The sequence below is a fragment of the Pristiophorus japonicus genome, chromosome 8, assembly GCF_044704955.1.
Source record: "Pristiophorus japonicus isolate sPriJap1 chromosome 8, sPriJap1.hap1, whole genome shotgun sequence".
NCBI lineage: Eukaryota > Metazoa > Chordata > Chondrichthyes > Pristiophoridae > Pristiophorus > Pristiophorus japonicus.
In genome coordinates, this window is record NC_091984.1 from 208,213,966 (window position 1) to 208,229,334 (window position 15,369).

Here is a 15,369-nt window from a genome sequence, read left to right on the forward strand (position 1 = left end):
CTACCTGTTGAGATGCTACTTTCGGATTTTGCAAACACTGCACTATTGAAGAAAGCTGCTGGGATGAAGGTCATTCAGAAGAAGGGAAAGTGCCTTCAGTTTGCTGCAGCATCATAGGCAGAGAGGGGCTGCGGGGGGGAAGGGAGGGAGAGAGGGGGTGGGGGGGAAGGGAAGGAGAGAGGGGGTGGGGGGGAAGAGACACACTGGTTGCGGGTGGGTCGGAGGGGAGAGAGGGAACTCGGAGAAGACGGATCACGATCTTCTAATACCCTACAAGGGACATCGTTGGAATGGATGATATATAGAAGTCACGATACTGTCGCTATTCACTTCATACCCAATAAACCTGTTAATCAGTACGCAATGTCCTATCTATGGTGGAGGGGACGGGGAAGGATGAACTTGTGCTGGGGTAAGTCACTTCGGCTGGGGGAGAGATGCACTTGGACTGGAGGAGGTATGTACTTGACTGGAGTAAGGCACTTTGGCTGGCCCTTGCTGTCTTCTGGGGAGCTCTGTCCTGTCGCTTCAGGAGGTCAAAGTGGATCGAGTTACAATTTGCAAAGTCAATGAGACCTTGGGATAGGTGGTTCCAGTTACACATGCCTGTGAAACTTCAGGGTAAGACTTATCCTCCAAGGGGACCAAAGGGTGGTGCATGGTGGCCATTTTGACAGTACAAATAAACGCGTCCTTGACGGAAAGGCGGGTGGGGAGCCTGGTTTGCCACACGCTCCTTCCGCTTGGTTTAGGCATGTTCTTGGCGATGAGACTCGAGTTGCTCAGTGCCCTCCTGGATGCTCTTACTCCACTTTGGCCGGTGGTGGGCCAGGGATTCCCAGGTGCAGCAGCAGCAGCATGCTGAGTGGGATATTTTTCCTCAGTCGCCATTTTGCAGTTGCTATGGGCAACAGCCTGGTAAACGTGACTGCTTTTCAAGGTCAGGTGTGCCATACGGATTAAAATGAGTGCAGTCATCTTACAACTATTCCAGTTTTGGGCATGGCGGACACATACACACTTTCCTGTTGCAGGATAAATGGGAGGGTCTGTGACAGGCAGCCCAAAGCTGATGGGGGGGGGGGCCTAAAGTAGCTCCTGAAGCCCCAGCCCAGCATCGACTCACTGAGTCTTCACCACAAGCAAAGCCGGATCTGGAGACGTCGCCGCCGCCGCAAGGGAAGGGAGTGCCGTGAACACACACAAAAAGATCGATATAAAATTACCTTTCTTTTTTGGAAACCCATCCTCTCCGGGGCGGATTTTCGCATCTCTCTGCAGTGCCCCAGCTCTGCTTTAACTGCTCCCCGGCGGCACTGCCTGCTTCTGAAGGCCGAAACTAAGATTTAGATTTTATTTTTGGTGAAGAGCTCCGCTGCCGCGGTTGGTTTTGGTGGAGCAGTTGCCGGAGGAGAGCGGGATGGGCGACCTGGGACCTCCGGGAGCCGAGCGGGAGAAGGTCGACATCTACCGGGACACCTGGGTCCGCTTTCTGGGTAAGATAGCAAAGGTCGGGGCTCGGTTCGTCCGGCTCACTGCGAGCCTGGACCTTGCCTCGATTCCCCCGATACCAAAAGCGTCAAATCACAGTTTAAAAAAATATATATATATATTATCCACGCTCCAAGCGTTTACATTCTCAGTACAATAAATAACCTTGAATAATGTTAGTGCAACTCCACACAAGTCAGGGCGGCTGCTACTCATATTTCACACTCGCATGCTTGATGACTCAGCGATGGCGCTCATCGTAATCACTGCTTCTTCCTAAATCTCACACTTGGAGTTTAGTGAAACTATTAAAAGTGTTAGGATAGCCACCCGTGTGCCCCTAACCCAGACCTGGGCTCCACATTGTCCCAAGTCTCAGCCCCAGGAATTTGACTTCCTTCTGGGCGATCTGTGCCGCCTTGGGGTTTACTTTACACCCCTCTTGTTTTAGCAGCTCGGCCAGCAGTGGGCCATGTTCCTCCCCCTGATTGGTGAACAGGAGCAGGTCGTCCACATACTGCACCAACTGCTGGGGTCTGCTAAAGCCCTTTTAAACAGTTCGCCATCCATTGGTGAAAAATGCTGGGGCTGTTGTGGAAGCCCTGGGGAAGACAGTTCCACATATATTGTTGGCCCTTGAAGGTAAAGGCGAACTTGTATTGGTCCTCCCGTTTTAAAGGAATGGACCAGAACCCATTTGAAATTTCCAGCACCATGAAAGTGGTCGCGGATGCTGGAATACTCCCTGAGGTCCGCTATTGCTGCTACCGTGGGTGCACAGGCAGGGATATTCTTATTTAGTACTCGATAGTCCACGGTGGCCCTCCATGAGTTGTCCGGTTTCTTAACCGGCCACAGTGGAGAGTTCACATGGGTAGCTATCGGTCTTAACACCCCTTGCTCTACCAGTGATCCCAGCGCCGTTGTCAGGTCTGCCTCTGCCTCCCTGGGGAAGTTGTATTGCTTTTGTGGTCGGGTCATGGGGTCCCCTTCTATACTAACTTCCACCCCTGTTACCCTGCCACAGTCATGTTTGTGGGTGGTGAATGCTGCAAGGTGTGCCTGTACATATGCCTGGTACTCCACTGGGGTGTTACCAGTAATTCCAAGTCATAACCCTCCTTTGGCTTCACGGTACACAACGTTCCCTTGGCCCCTTTTTCTGGGATCACCGCCACCTCACCTTCCCTGTCTGTCCCCATGGCTCCCCATAGACAGTGGTTCCTGAGATCCACTAGGATCTGGTGGCTAATGATAAAATCAGCCCCCAGGATCCCTTTTCCCTTCTGCTCCCATTTCATCAGGACACACTTCCATTTGGTTTTGAGTGTCCCTAACTGAATGGTGAGCGGGATGGAAAACAAACCAGTTTGCTCATTGCCTGTGAACCCCATGAGACTGTATGGGACTCCGTTCGATAGAGGTGAGGTAGCTGGGTTATCTGCATATAACAAGGGTGCTGGAAGCACCAGTATCTAGCAGGTAGGTCCCTTTCACTTTCTCCACCTCCATCGTAACGCACGGTCTCTTCCAGGCATTGTACTCTAGGGAACACAGGTACACAGGCTGCGCTGGCTCTAGTCATGCACCTGGGTGGGTTGGAGCAGAGGGTTTTATCGTACCGGCTACTGCACCGGTTGCGATAGCTACTGCTCCCTGTCCGTTTGAGTGTCTGTAGGGCGGCGACAAGTGTCTCATATGAGTCGGGTGTTCCTGCCCCGACCTTGGGGGCTGGGGCTGGAGTGGCCTTTCCCTTAGTCTCTTTCCAGGGGTTCCTACTGTCCTTCCTCCAGTGCCCACTTTTCCCACACCGAAAACACTCGCCCCCTTTGTGTGGAGGGTTCCCACCTTCCTGATGCCACTCTCTCTTGCCTTGGCTGGGTTTAATCTCATGGACCCTCCCTTTAGAGGAGGGCTCCTCTGCCCCTCTACCGTTCCAGTAAGCCAGGGTCAACTGTCTGACCACTGTCTCCTCCGTGGTTCTGGGATCTCTTGGATCGAACCAGACCTCGGCTTTTGCCTTTACTCCAGGTAAGTTGTTTGCCACTAGGCTGCGGAGCCAGTGAGCCAGCTCGTTAGGGGTTAGGTGGGCCCGGTCAAGAACCCCACTACAGGCCCTTTTGTAGACCGGCCACAACCTGTCGGCGAAAGCCTGCGGAGTCTCCCCATAGAGCTGCACTGTTTTCTCCACTCGGGAGAAAGGACTCCCATCGTTCATACCCATGGCGTCTAGAACCTCCTCCTTAACCGTAGCGTATGTGTTTCGCCCCTTTCTGCTGTCTGCAGAGAGGGACTGGCACAGCTTGGTGTCTAGCGAGAAGAGCAACAGCTTAGCCTGCTCCGAATCATCACACCCGTTAATATCCCCTGTGTGTTCCACTTCCAGGAAGTGTACCGAGGGATCCCCCTGTTGAGTGAGCTTACTTAGGTGGCCTATCATAGCCCTCAGTTTTTGGGTGTTGTGGGGGACTACGAAGTTGCTTTCTAGGGGTCCTGCTGCCCCATTGGCGTCAGGTGGGCCAAACTTCTGCTGCCGGACCGGGTGCATTGGCCCTGGTTCCGGCCCTTCTTGTATTGGCTCGCCTGCTTCCCCCTGCTGCCAAGCTGAGTTAAATCTCGGGGCTGCCGGTGTTGGTAGTTCGCAATCCTTGCCTGCCCCGCACGCTGGCTGACACCCCTGCTGCTCCGGGCCGTTTCCGGAAGCTGCAGGCGGTGACTATGGGGTTTCTCCTTGCTCTACCAGGTGTTCCTGGGCTAAACCCGGTTTTATCAGGCACACCATGCTTTTAGCCCGGGATAGAGCAAGGTTCAAGCTTTGGATCTGCTGCTGGCAGGGGATGTGGTCTCCTGTCTCTCATTTCCTGGTACTGGCTACCTTATAGGCTACCTGAATGTCTCTCACCCTCTCCCCGTACTCTTTAACTTGCTTGGCAATGCAGGAATTCTCTTCCCGCAACGCCCATTCGCTATTCTTGGCTTCAATAATCTGACACTGTAAAAGGTCCAGTTGGATTTTGTGCCTTTCTTTAGTGAGCTCTGTACTTTCCTTTAATTGCCCCACCTCTGTCCACAGCCTTTCCCCTACTGTGGCCCTTGCGCTGGAACTCTCTTCTGTCTGCCTCAATACTTCCTTTAATTTCTCATTCTCCTCATCTAGAAGCCGAATCTGTCGCTGAAGGCAAATTAGCCAAATGGCCTTCTCTATCGACCTTTTATGGTCGTTGCTCTCGGTCCATTGAGCTGCAGCATCTTCTGGACGCTCAGCATACAATAGATCGAGTACCCACTCCTTAGCCACATTTACCCTCTTAAACACATATGAGGAAATCCCCTCTTCTATTTTGTTTCTTTTTCTGAAACCAGTCTCTCTCTTATCACGTCCCTTGTACCAATGTCCCATCTGGGTCGCTATTATGTAAGGGGTGGTTTGCAGGGGGTCAGCTTTCCCTTCTGACCTTGTATGAGCGGTTCCGAATCACTCCCACACTCTTCGTTCTAGACACTGGAATTATGAAGGGACTGTGACAGACTTGGACAGACAATCGGTTTCAAGGTAGGAAGCAGGTATGGCTTTATTGTGTTTAAAAAAAAAAGAAGTAAAAAGGCACACCTTTAATAAAACACACAGAATAGGAATACCAATACACACTGAGGGGTACAACACATTGAATAAAATGTCAAATTACAGCCTGTGGGGAAAAGAATACAGCTTAAACTCTAAATGGGGTAAAGAGGAGAATGCAGATACATTTACACAAGGTATCCCAGCCTCCCCCCTCCCAATTCCCCTAACTAACTAAGTTATAGCTCTGGGGGGTTCAGGGGCTATGCTCACCAATCTCGTTTTGACAGTTCCAACTCCGGGGTTCGCCTTAGTTGTCCACGTTCTGTAGTCCGTACCCCTCAGTAGCGTAGGTCTAGTTTGTAGAGTGGAATAATCTTTGGTTTTTCATTGGTTTTGTCGGGTTGGTTCCGGTTGACTGTTTGGTCGCGATGGTCCGAAACTTTCCGATAGTCGTTTTGAAAGCCTGTTTGCTGTCGTGGTGCTGTCCTTCTGGGTTTTAGAGATTCCTTTCGCTGATGTTTCGGGGTCCCACGTTTCGAGGCTGGTGTAGAACTTATGCAACGAGACTGCTAACTTAATAGTGACTCTAGAAGCACACCTAACTGCCAGAACAGGCCTTCACTTATACTAAAACAGGCTTCCTTATCTTTGTGCCAAATCAGTTCTTGGGCTTTGTTTAAACTGTTCTGTCCATTGATTTTCAAATGTCTCCTTTGTCAGTGTTTTTGGTGGGCTCGTCAGCAGTAACTCGATTGGGGTGTGATAATGTGCTATCACTGGTTTTGCATTGTTTTTGGACTATCCAGTTTCCTGGCCATCTAGTTGGGCCCATGATTTCCATTGTGCTTGATTAGGTGATTTGATTATGTCTTAGGGGGTGAATTGGTGTTGCATAGTTCCCCCCAGACAGTCTGGGATCCTTAATACACGAATTTGCTTCACAGAGGTTAGCCCCACCTCCTGTATTCGGTAACTCTTTTTCGCAGCCAAAATGTTGTAGAATCTTAAAATTGATATGCTCCTTCCCATAGATGTTTAGGGGATCTCAGGCTTCTGTAATTTAGGTTCATTTTGAATTCCCTTTCCTATGGGTCCAAACACTGGGGGGAGTGGGTCTCAATGAATGCATCCCCTTTTATCCCCTGCAGGCTTCGTCTCCCCCTTTAAACTCATTTGTGTCCCGAAGTTTTTTCTTCCATTTTAAAAAATCCAGAAAGGGATTCTTCTCCTCTGCAGGGGAAAGGTACGAGGAATCTTTGCGAAATATTGGTAAATTCTACACTGCTACTAAATTAGGTGTGAAGGTCTGAAGTAAAACAAAGTGAGAATGCCTATTCCAGGGTATTTTACTCCATTTTATCCTGGTGTATGTTCACCCCTGACTCTGGATTCAAGCTATGTTTACACTATTACTGCAGCATTGGTGCAAAGCTTTACACCAACACTACAGTTGTATTGTACCAAGCTTTAGATAAAACTTTAAAATTGCTCTGCTGTATGTCCAGACTTATTTCAATGTATTTGTAGAGCCAATCTACAGAAGCATAGTAGCAGCAAAACACAAATCATACAAACGAAAGATCTAGGATAATGCTTTGGCTAGTTTTAATTCACTTGTGAAAGGGAATCCTAATTAAGTTATGTTAGCAAGGCTATTAGTCAAGCTCAAAGCTGTGGGGTTGCAGGTAAAATCTTGGAGCTGAATTATAAATTGGTCATGTGTACTTGTTAGAAGAATTATGTTTGGGTTGGGGAGGTACCAAATGGGGTGCCCAAGGGATCATTGTTGGGGCCACTAATCAATGCAAACTGGTTAAATTTGTAAATGATAAACTAAGGGGCAGTGAAATCGAATGAGGACGCACACAAAAATTAAAGGATTTGGACAAAATATGTAAGTGGACAGAAAAATGGCAGATAAAATTTAATCCAAACCAAGCTATCTTAGATCTGGTCCTGTGTAATGAGACAGGAATAATAAGCGATCTCCTGGTAAAAGATCCTCTCGGAATGAGTGATCACAGTATGGTTGAATTTGTAATACAGATTGAGGGTGAGGAAGTAGTGTCTCAAACGAACGTGCTATACTTAAACAAAGGGGACTACAGTGGGATGAGGGCAGAGTTGGCTAAAGTAGACTGGGAACACAGACTAAACAGTGGCATAATTGAGGAACAGTGGAGGACTTTTAAGGAGCTCTTTCATAGTGCTCAACAAAAATATATTCCAGTGAAAAAGAAGGGCGGTAAGAGAAGGGATAACCAACCGTGGATAACCAAGGAAATAAAGGAGAGTATCAAATTAAAAACCAATGCGTCTAAGGTGGCCAAGGTTAGTGGGAAACTAGAAGATTGGGAAAATTTTAAACGACAGCAAAGAATGACGAAGAAAGTAATAAAGAAGGGGAAGATAGATTACGAAGGTAAACTTGCGCAAAACATAAAAACAGATAGTAAAAGCTTTTACCGATTATATAAAACGGAAAAGAGTGACTAAAGTAAATGTTGGTCCCTTATAGATGAGAAAGGAGATTTAATAATGGGAAATGTGGAAATGGCTGAGACCTTAAACAATTATTTTGCTTCGGTCTTCACAGTGGAAGACACAAAAACCATGACAAAAATTGCTGGTCACGGGAATGTGGGAAGGGAGGACCTTAAGACAATCACTATCACTAGCGGGGTAGTGCTGGACAGGCTAATGGGACTCAAGGTAGACAAGTCCCCTGGTCCTGATGAAATGCATCCCAGGGTATTAAAAGAGATGCCGGAAGTTATAGCAGATGCATTCGTTATAATCTACCAAAATTCTCTGGACTCTGGGGAGGTGCCATCGGATTGGAAAGCAGCTAATGTAACGCTTCTGTTTTTAAAAAAAAGGGGGCAGACAAAAGGCAGGTAACTATAGGCCAGTTAGTTTAACATCTGTAGTGGGGAAAATGCTTGAAGCTATCATTAAGGAAGAAATAGCGGGACATCTAGATAGGAATAGTGCAATCAAGCAGACGCAACATGGATTCATGAAGGGGAAATCATGTGTAACTAATTTACTGGAATTCTTTGAGGATATAATGAGCATGGTGGATAGAGGTGTCCCGATAGATGTGGTGTATTTAGATTTCCAAAAGGCATTCGATAAGGTGCCACACAAAAGGTTACTGCAGAAGATAAAGGTACACGGAGTCAGAGGAAATGTATTAGCATGGATCGAGAATTGGCTGGCTAACAGAAAGCAGAGAGTCGGGATAAATGGGTCCTTTCAGGTTGGAAATCGGTGGTTAGTGGTGTGCCACAGGGATCGGTGCTGGGACTACAACTGTTTACAATATACATAGATGACCTGGAAGAGGGGACAGAGTGTAGTGTAACAAAATTTGCAGATGACACAAAGATTAGTGGGAAAGCGGGTTGTGTAGAGGACACAGAGAGGCTGCAAAGAGATTTAGATAGGTTAAGCGAATGGGCTAAGGTTTGGCAGATGAAATACAATGTCGGAAAATGTGAGGTCATCCACCTTGGGGGAAAAAAAACAGTAAAAGGGAATATTATTTGAATGTGGAGAAATTACAACATGCTGTGGTGCAGAGGGACCTGGGAGTCCTTGTGCATGAAACTCTTTTTGGAGTTTATCTGCAAAACATAAAACATTAAACCGTGCCACCCGACCTGGGTGACACACCAGACATTTACAAGGCCCTTTTTTTCCTTTTTTTGGTTTTTTTTGGGTTTTTTTTGTTTTTCTTTTTTTTGGGCACTAAAATCACAATTTTTCCACAGTGCCCCCTATAAAAGGGAAGGGGACACTAAAAACACCGGCAATTAAAACAAATTAAACTTTAAAACGTAAAATCAAATTAAAATTTGGTTGCCGGGTGTGCATGAAACTCTTTTTGGAGTTCACCTGCAAAACATAAAACATTAAACGGTGCCACCCGACCTGGGTGACACTCCAGACATTTACAAGGCCCTTTTTTTCCCCCCCCTTTTTTTTTTGTGTTTTTCTTTTTTTTTTTGGGCACTAAAATCACAATTTTTCCCCAGTGCCCCCTATAAAAGGGAAGGGGACACTAAAAGCACCGGCAATTAAAACAAATTAACTTTAAAACGTAAAATCAAATTAAAATTTGGTTGCCGGGTGTGCATGAATCCCAAAAAGTTAGTTTGCAGGTGCAGCAGGTAATCAGGAAGGCGAATGGAATGTTGGCCTTCATCGCGAGAGGGATGGAGTACAAAAGCAGGGAGGTCCTGCTGCAACTGTACAGGATATTGGTGAGGCCGCACCTGGAGTACTGCGTGCAGTTTTGGTCATCTTACTTAAGGAAGGATATACTAGCTTTGGAAGGGGTACAGAGAAGATTCACTCGGTTGATTCCGGAGATGAGGGGGTTACCTTATGATGATAGATTGAGTAGACTGGGTCTTTACTCGTTGGAGTTCAGAAGGATGAGGGGTGATCTTATAGAAACATTCACAATAATGAAGGGGATAGACAGGATGGAGGCAGAGAGGTTGTTTCCACTGGTCGGGGAGACTAGAACTAGGGGGCACAGCCTCAAAATACGGGGGAGTCAATTTAAAACCGAGTTGAGAAGGAATTTCTTCTCCCAGAGGGTTGTGAATCTGTGGAATTCTCTGCCCAAGGAAGCAGTTGAGGCTAGCTCATTGAATATATTCAAATCACAGATAGATAGATTTTTAACCAATAAGGGAATTAAGGGTTATGGGGAGCGGACGGGTAAGTGGAGCTGAGTCCATGGCCAGATCAGCCGTGATCTTGTTGGGTGGCGGAGCAGGCTCGAGGGGCTAGATGGCCTACTCCTGTTCCTAATTCTTATGTTCTTATTAATGTTGGGGAAGTCCAGAACCAGGGGTCACAGTCTAAGGATAAGGGGTAAGCCATTTAGGACCGAGATGAGGAGAAACTTCTTCACCCAGAGAGTGGTGAACCTGTGGAATTCTCTACCACAGAAAGTTGTTGAGGCCAATTCACTAAATATATTCAAAGAAGGAGTTAGATGTAGTCCTTACTACTAGGGGGATCAAGGGGTATGGCGAGAAAGCTGGAATGGGGTACTGAAGTTCCATGTTCAGCCATGAACTCATTGAATGGCGGTGCAGGCTCGAAGGGCCGAATGGCCTGCTCCTGCACCTATTTTCTATGTTTCTAATGTAAGGTACTGCAGATAGAAAGGAAAAATAAGTGGCGCATACTCAGCGAATGACATTGAAATAGATACGGATGAGTTGAAAGAGACCTAGGAATCTTAGACTCATGTTCAACTATCTAACCAATGGAGAGCATCAATCAACAAAGTCACTAGAATGCTGAACTGTACAGCCAGAACAATGGATTTTCCAGAAGAAGTCATGATCAAACTGTATAATGCTCTGGTCAGATCACATCCTGAACACTGTATCCAGTTGTTGTCACTGAGATACAAGGGAGACATCCAGGTGCTGGATGCAGTGCAGGGAAAAGTCATGAGCATAATTCCTAACATCAGAGGTCTGAGGAGTAAGGAAAGAGTGAAGAAATTTGGACTCTTCAGCTTGAGAAGAGAAGTATAAGAGACAATCTTCTATAAGTATATATAGTATAGAATAGAATGGAAAAAGTAAGCTGGAAAATCACTTTAAAGTAACTTGGCATGAATAGTACAAGGGTTCATACTAGTGAAAGGCAAATTTAGTATTGATACCAGGAGGTTTTTCACAAGGAGAGTGATTAACAGATGGAATGGACTTTCAGATAGGAGGTGAAAACCCTGGAATCATTAAAGAAACAATTGGTTGCTGTCATGGAGGATCTTTAGGGTATTTCTGGATGGGTGAATTAAGATGGTCTGAATTGCCTACCTCACCATAATTATCTTGTGTGAGTGCATGTCAAAAATGTAATAAACTAAATGCAAAAGTACCCAGACATTAAGGTTATATTTGGGTGATTTCAATGGCTAAAAGGCTCCGGTATGATTATGTGTAGAAGATCCACTGTTGGTTAGTCAGTAAGTTAGAATCAGACTCTTGCAGCACAGAAGGAGACCATTTGGCATGACATTCCTGTGCCGGCTCTTTGAAAGAGTTGCCCAATTTAGTCTCGCACCCCAGCTTTTCCCCATAACCCTGAAAATTAGTCCTCAAGTACATATCCAATTGCCGTTTGAAAGTTTCTATGGAATCTGATTACACCACCCTTTTAGGTAGTCCATTCCAGATCTTAACAACTCTCTCTGTGAAGACATTTCTTTTTATTTCCCCTCTAGTTCTTTTGCCAATTATTTTAAATCCATGACGTCTGGTTATCGACCCACTTGCCACAGGAAAGGGTTTCTCCCTACTTGCTTTACAAAACCCCTTATGGTTTAAGGAGAACAATCCCAGCTTCTCTAATCTCTCCACATAACTGAAGTTCCCTCATCCCTAGTATCATCCTAGTAAACCTCCTTTGTGCCCTCTCCAAGGCCTTGACATCCTTCCTAAAGTGTGGTGCCCAGAACAGTACACAATACTTAAGCTGAAGCCTAACCAGAGATTTGTAAAGGTTTAGCATGACTTCCTTGTTTTTGTATTCACACAAGCTTTCTTAACTGCCTTATCAACTTGCACTGCCACCTTCAAAGCTTTGTGAATATGCATACCCAGGCCCCTCTGCTCTTGCACCATCATCATCATCATAGGCAGTCCCTCAGAATCGAGGAAGACTTGCTTCCACTCTTAACATGAGTTCTTAGGTGGCTGTAGTCTCTGTCACAGGTGGGACAGATAGTCGTTGAGGGAAAGGGTGGGTGGGACTGATTTCCCGCACGCTCTTTCCGCAGCCTGCGCTTGATTTCTGCATGCTCTCGGCGACGAGACTCGAGGAGCTCAGCGCTCTCCCAGATGCACTTCCTCCATTTAGGACGGTCTTTGGCCAGGGATTCCCAGGTGTCAGGGAGGCTTTGAGGGTGTCCTTGTAACGTTTCCGCTGCCCACCTTTGGCTCGTTTGCCGTGAAGGAGTTCTGAGTAGAGCGCTTGCTTTGGGAGTCTCATGTCTGGCATGCAAACTATGTGGCCTGCCCAGCGCAGCTGATCAAGCATCACCCTCAAAATAGCACCATTTAGATTGTACTGCCCCTCCCAAAGTTCTACGTCCTCCTGAAGTCTGCTACAATGTTGCCAAGTTTTGTATCATCCAAAAACTTCAAAATTGTACTCCTATACCCAAGTCCAATTCATTTATATGTAACGAGAAAGGCAATAGTCGTAATCCCGACCCCACGGGAAACCCCACTGCATACTTCTCTCCAGTCAGAAAAACATCCATTCACCACTACTCTCTTCCTCCTATCCGTTGTGCTCAAAACTCAAAGTATGTAATAAATACCACTCCTAGACAGGTAGGCCCATAGCTTCAAGTGCTGGTAGGCAAGTGCATGCAATGGAGTAGTTGTCTTTCATTTGTTTAGCAATTTATATTGCAGAAGAGAAGTGTCTCGAGCTGTTTTGGGCTTAACTCCTTTCATATTGTAGAACACATTTTTAAAGCAAATATTGGCAAAAAACAGCAGATAAGTTAACTCGAATGAAGTGTTATACACCCGAGACATTAATTTGTCAGTTCTCTCTCTACAGGTGCTGCATGTTTCCAGCATTTTCTGTTTTTATTTCAGATTTCCAGCATCTGTAGTTTTTTGCTTTTTATTTATATTGGAAAAAATTCTAGTTTCTGATTTAAGATCTTACAGCAAGAAATTGAACAAAATCTGTGGCGCAGGTTTAGTATTAAAATCAGCAGTATAAAATAATGTGTGCTTTATGTAAATGTGTGCTTTCTCCTACAAAGCAACAAAAAAATTGCATTATGGAGCCGATAATGCGCTTCTGTGAGCCAGTAGTACTGCTGTGCAATGTGTACTGGCTGGTTGAATTTACCTGAGGGGGAGAGAGAAGCCTGAGGCCTACTGTGCTCCTGTAGCACACAGCGGAGTAATGTGGTGGGGATGTGCCTGTGGTGCTGAGGGCTTGCGCACTAATCTTGGATAAGTATCATTAAGGCCCCAGATTTCGTGCAAAAATATTTTTTTAAAGCCTCTGAAACCAAAATGTGCATCTTTTTCAAGATTTGCTTAAGAAATTAGTTCTACAGTAGGAAGAAGCTGTAGTAGCTTGAGTCACTTTGCTCTCTTTTCCCCATAGCATCCACTTGCATTAGGAGGAAATAAAGCTTATTTCAATACAATGTAGATAATATAAAATTCTACCAGTAACGTGCAAATTATATTTAAGGAAACAGTTGAGAAGCACCACTGCTATCACCATTGATGATCATGTCAGCCAAGGCAGTTGTAGCCTGCCCCAATTCCATGATGGCATATGCTACATGACAGTGAACTTATCACATTAGTTACAGTACCCGACCCAGGACGACCAGGAGGCTGGTAGGGCTAGCTACACAGAGGGTGGCTCTGTTAAACACATTTAAACATAAAGTGAGCGCAAACTGAATTTATTTGAATGGACTGAGTTCTTTATTATAACAAAAACTTACATTTTTTTCTCTTTGGCGAATGAAGGATATGCGAATGAAGTTGGCGAAGCATTCCGGGCACTAGTACCTGTGGGCCTGGTCTGGGCCACTTACGGGATATCAACGGCATATGTGACAGCTGATGCAGTCGACAAGGGGAAGAAAGCGGCTGTTGTAAGTGCTGGCTTTATGCCAATTTTAACACAATGAACAATCTTGCTTTGCTTACTAATACTCACATCCGTGTTACATTGTAAATTAGAATGGTCATGAGCACATTTCAGCATTTTCTGTTCAAGAATTACGTGGACACCTAAGATTGAGGCACAATGTGACCGGCTGCTAGAGTGTGTGTGAGTGCCTGCTGTTCCGCACTGTGCAACCTGTCCCTGAATTGCATCACAGGAGACCCCATTTGTTAAATGCAGTTTGCCAAAGTTCACTTCAGTCTCGACAATTGGCAGAGTTGAAAAAAAATGTTGCACCCATCTGTTAGAGGATCTGCCTTGACGGTATTTATTCTAATAGCTTTATCTTTCCTCTGGCTAAGAGGGTGGGACAGTCCAGGGCATGTGTCTCCATGGTTGCTGATCACTAACACAGACAGATCTTCAAGGCCTACTCCTTCCAATTCCTCTCTCCCCAAAAAACTTCTACTGAAAACCATTCTGTTTCATTTGACCAGGACTATCTTGGCTTTCTGTTTTTAGGACGATTTGAGGCGCTATCTCAAAGATTTTGACAAGATTATTTAAAATGTATATATTTTTCATTACTACTTCCAAAAAGTTTACAGTTAAAGGATGGATATGGTTTCTGTTTGTGGAAATGACAGTTCTATTTTCCACAAGTTTTAAATAATTCTGTTGCAGAAAAACAAAGTTGTGACTTCCAACAGCCAGTAGCTGGTTTGTAGGTAATTCCTGTGTGCACAGGACAACGCTGTTCAAAATTTACTATACCCTGGGTAGGTTCCCCAACTGAAAATAGGGCTTGGTCATGGTAGAAGCCAGAACTCCAACCCAGGAGTAATGGGCTGAGCAATATAAATGATCTATGTTTCATAGCTAGTTATTATTCATTCATTAAGTAGCAAAATCCCCCCCATACAATATTTCCCTACTGTAGACTGTTTAGAATTTGATAGTATGTGGGAAAATACTTAAAACGGCAGAATGAAGTTTTGAATAAAGAATGGTCAGCATATATGGGCCCAAGTTTCCACATGATTCGCGCCTGATTTTTAGGAGCAACTGGTGGAGAACGGACTATTTTAGAAATCGCAATTCTCCACATTTTTTTTTCTGCAGTTCTAGTCAGGTAGAACAGTTCTAGTTTAGAACAGAATTTTTTCTTCAAAAGGGGGCGTGTCCGGCCACTGACGCCTGATTTGAAAGTTTCCACAGTGAAAATGTACTCCAAACTAAAGTAGAATGGAGCCAGTGAAGATTTTTGTAAAACTGAAAAAACCTGTTCTACACATTAAAAAATCAGGCGCAGGTTATAAATTAGGCGTCCAGAACGAGGTGGGGGGGGAGAAGGGAACTCATTAAATTCGACAATAAATCCTTATTTATACTTCTACAAATATTATACAAATAAATCCAACCTGAATAAACATTTATAAGCCAAGAAAAGATTAAATAAACCATCTTCCTACCTGTGTGAAAGTGCTTCAGCCAGGGAGAATTCTGCAGCCGTTCGTGCCGCTGAGAGAGAGGGGGAAGAGAGAAGAGATGGGGGGGGGGAAGAGAGAGAGAGAGATGGGGGGGGGGAAGAGAGAGAGAGAGATGGGGGGGGAAGAGAG

General features: G+C 45.4%; 1 protein-coding gene across 1 annotated transcript in view; it reads left to right on the top strand.

Annotated features, from left to right (window-relative positions):
• The first annotated feature begins 951 nt into the window (after positions 1 to 951).
• The window catches only part of mtfp1 (mitochondrial fission process 1), a 20,992-nt gene continuing 6,574 nt past the window's right edge, over positions 952 to 15,369 (top strand). The window contains exons 1-2 of the mRNA XM_070887884.1: positions 952 to 1,496; positions 13,609 to 13,736. Of these exons, the coding sequence (XP_070743985.1) occupies positions 1,421 to 1,496; positions 13,609 to 13,736 (204 nt within the window). The 5' untranslated portion in view covers positions 952 to 1,420. The remainder of the gene's footprint in view (positions 1,497 to 13,608; positions 13,737 to 15,369) is intronic.